This window comes from Lagopus leucura, unplaced genomic scaffold, assembly GCF_019238085.1.
Source record: "Lagopus leucura isolate 7727_CA_CO unplaced genomic scaffold, USGS_WTPT01 31164-0_obj-0_obj, whole genome shotgun sequence".
NCBI lineage: Eukaryota > Metazoa > Chordata > Aves > Galliformes > Phasianidae > Lagopus > Lagopus leucura.
This window is the reverse complement of record NW_024963665.1, coordinates 1-1,286: the sequence shown is the minus strand read 5'-3', so window position 1 is coordinate 1,286 and position 1,286 is coordinate 1. Positions and strand designations below refer to the sequence as shown.

The 1,286-nt window shown below is 51.1% G+C and overlaps 1 gene segment (V, D, J or C); it reads left to right on the top strand.

The window, feature by feature from the left end:
- Window positions 1-479: 479 nt before the first annotated feature.
- Window positions 480-843, top strand: LOC122191275 (the record flags this gene model as incomplete). The annotated part of the segment is given in 1 exon segment: window positions 480-843. A coding segment is annotated over 1 exon segment (364 nt), but the record flags the coding sequence as incomplete, so codon positions are not given.
- Window positions 844-1,286: the final 443 nt, after the last annotated feature.

Here is a 1,286-nt window from a genome sequence, read left to right as displayed (position 1 = left end):
CAGCATCACCATATTGATAACCATAACCATAACCATGACCATAACCATATCCATATCCATAACCATCACCATCAGCATCACCATATTGATAACCATAACCATGACCATAATCATATCCATATTCATAACCATCACCATCAGCATCACCATATTGATAACCATAACCATAACCATGACCATAATCATATCCATATTCATAACCATCACCATCAGCATCACCATATTGATAACCATAACCATAACCATGACCATAACCACATCCATATCCATGACCATCATCTGTATGGGGTCTCTATGGGGTCTCTATGGGATCTGCTTGGAGTGTCTATGGGGTCTCTTTGGTATCACAAAGGAGTCTCTACAGGGTCTCTATGTACCTTAGTGGGGTTTCAGTGGGTCTCAATGTGATCTCATTGCAGCCCAGCTGCACCAGGCCGTGTGTCAGCAGCTCCGCCAGCGCCGTCTGTCCTTCCCCACAGGCCTGATGGCGGCCTCCAGACACCCAGAGGGGGACTGATCCTCATCTGCAAGGCCTCAGGGTCCACCATCAGCAGTTATTCCATGTATTGGGTGCGACAGGCGCCCGTCAAGGGGCTGGAATACGTCGCCACTATTAGCTACACTGGTAGTTACACATACTACGGGTCGGCGGTGAAGAACCGTGCCACCATCTCGAGGGACAACGGGCAGAGCACGGTGAGCCTGAAGCTGAACAGCCTGACGACCGACGACACCGCCACCTATTACTGCGCGAAAAGTGCTTACGGTTGTAGTTGGGCTGGTAGCGTTAATTACACCGGTGTCACTCCTGGATTTGGTGGCATCGCCCAGGGCCCTGGTTGAGAGATCAGGGCCCAGGTGATGGAGCTGGGCTCAGAATGGGCAGAACTCGGCCCAAATTTGCAGCACTGAGCAAACAGGGATGGAGCTGGTGACAGAATTTTGCTTAGAAGGGGTGGGGATGGATGTGATGATACCACTGAGACCCCATAGAGACCCCATAGAGACCCCATAAAGACACCATAGACATCCCACTGAGACCCCATAGAGACCCCATAGAGACCCCATAGACATCCCATAGACACCCCATAGACACCCCATAGAGAGCCCATAGAGACCCCATAAAGACACCATAGACATCCCACTGAGACCCCATAGAGACCCCATAGAGACCCCATAGACATCCCATAGAGACCCCATAGACACCCCAAAGACACCCCATAGACACCCCATAGAGAGCCCATAGAGACCCCATAAAGACACCATAGACATCCCACTGAGACCCC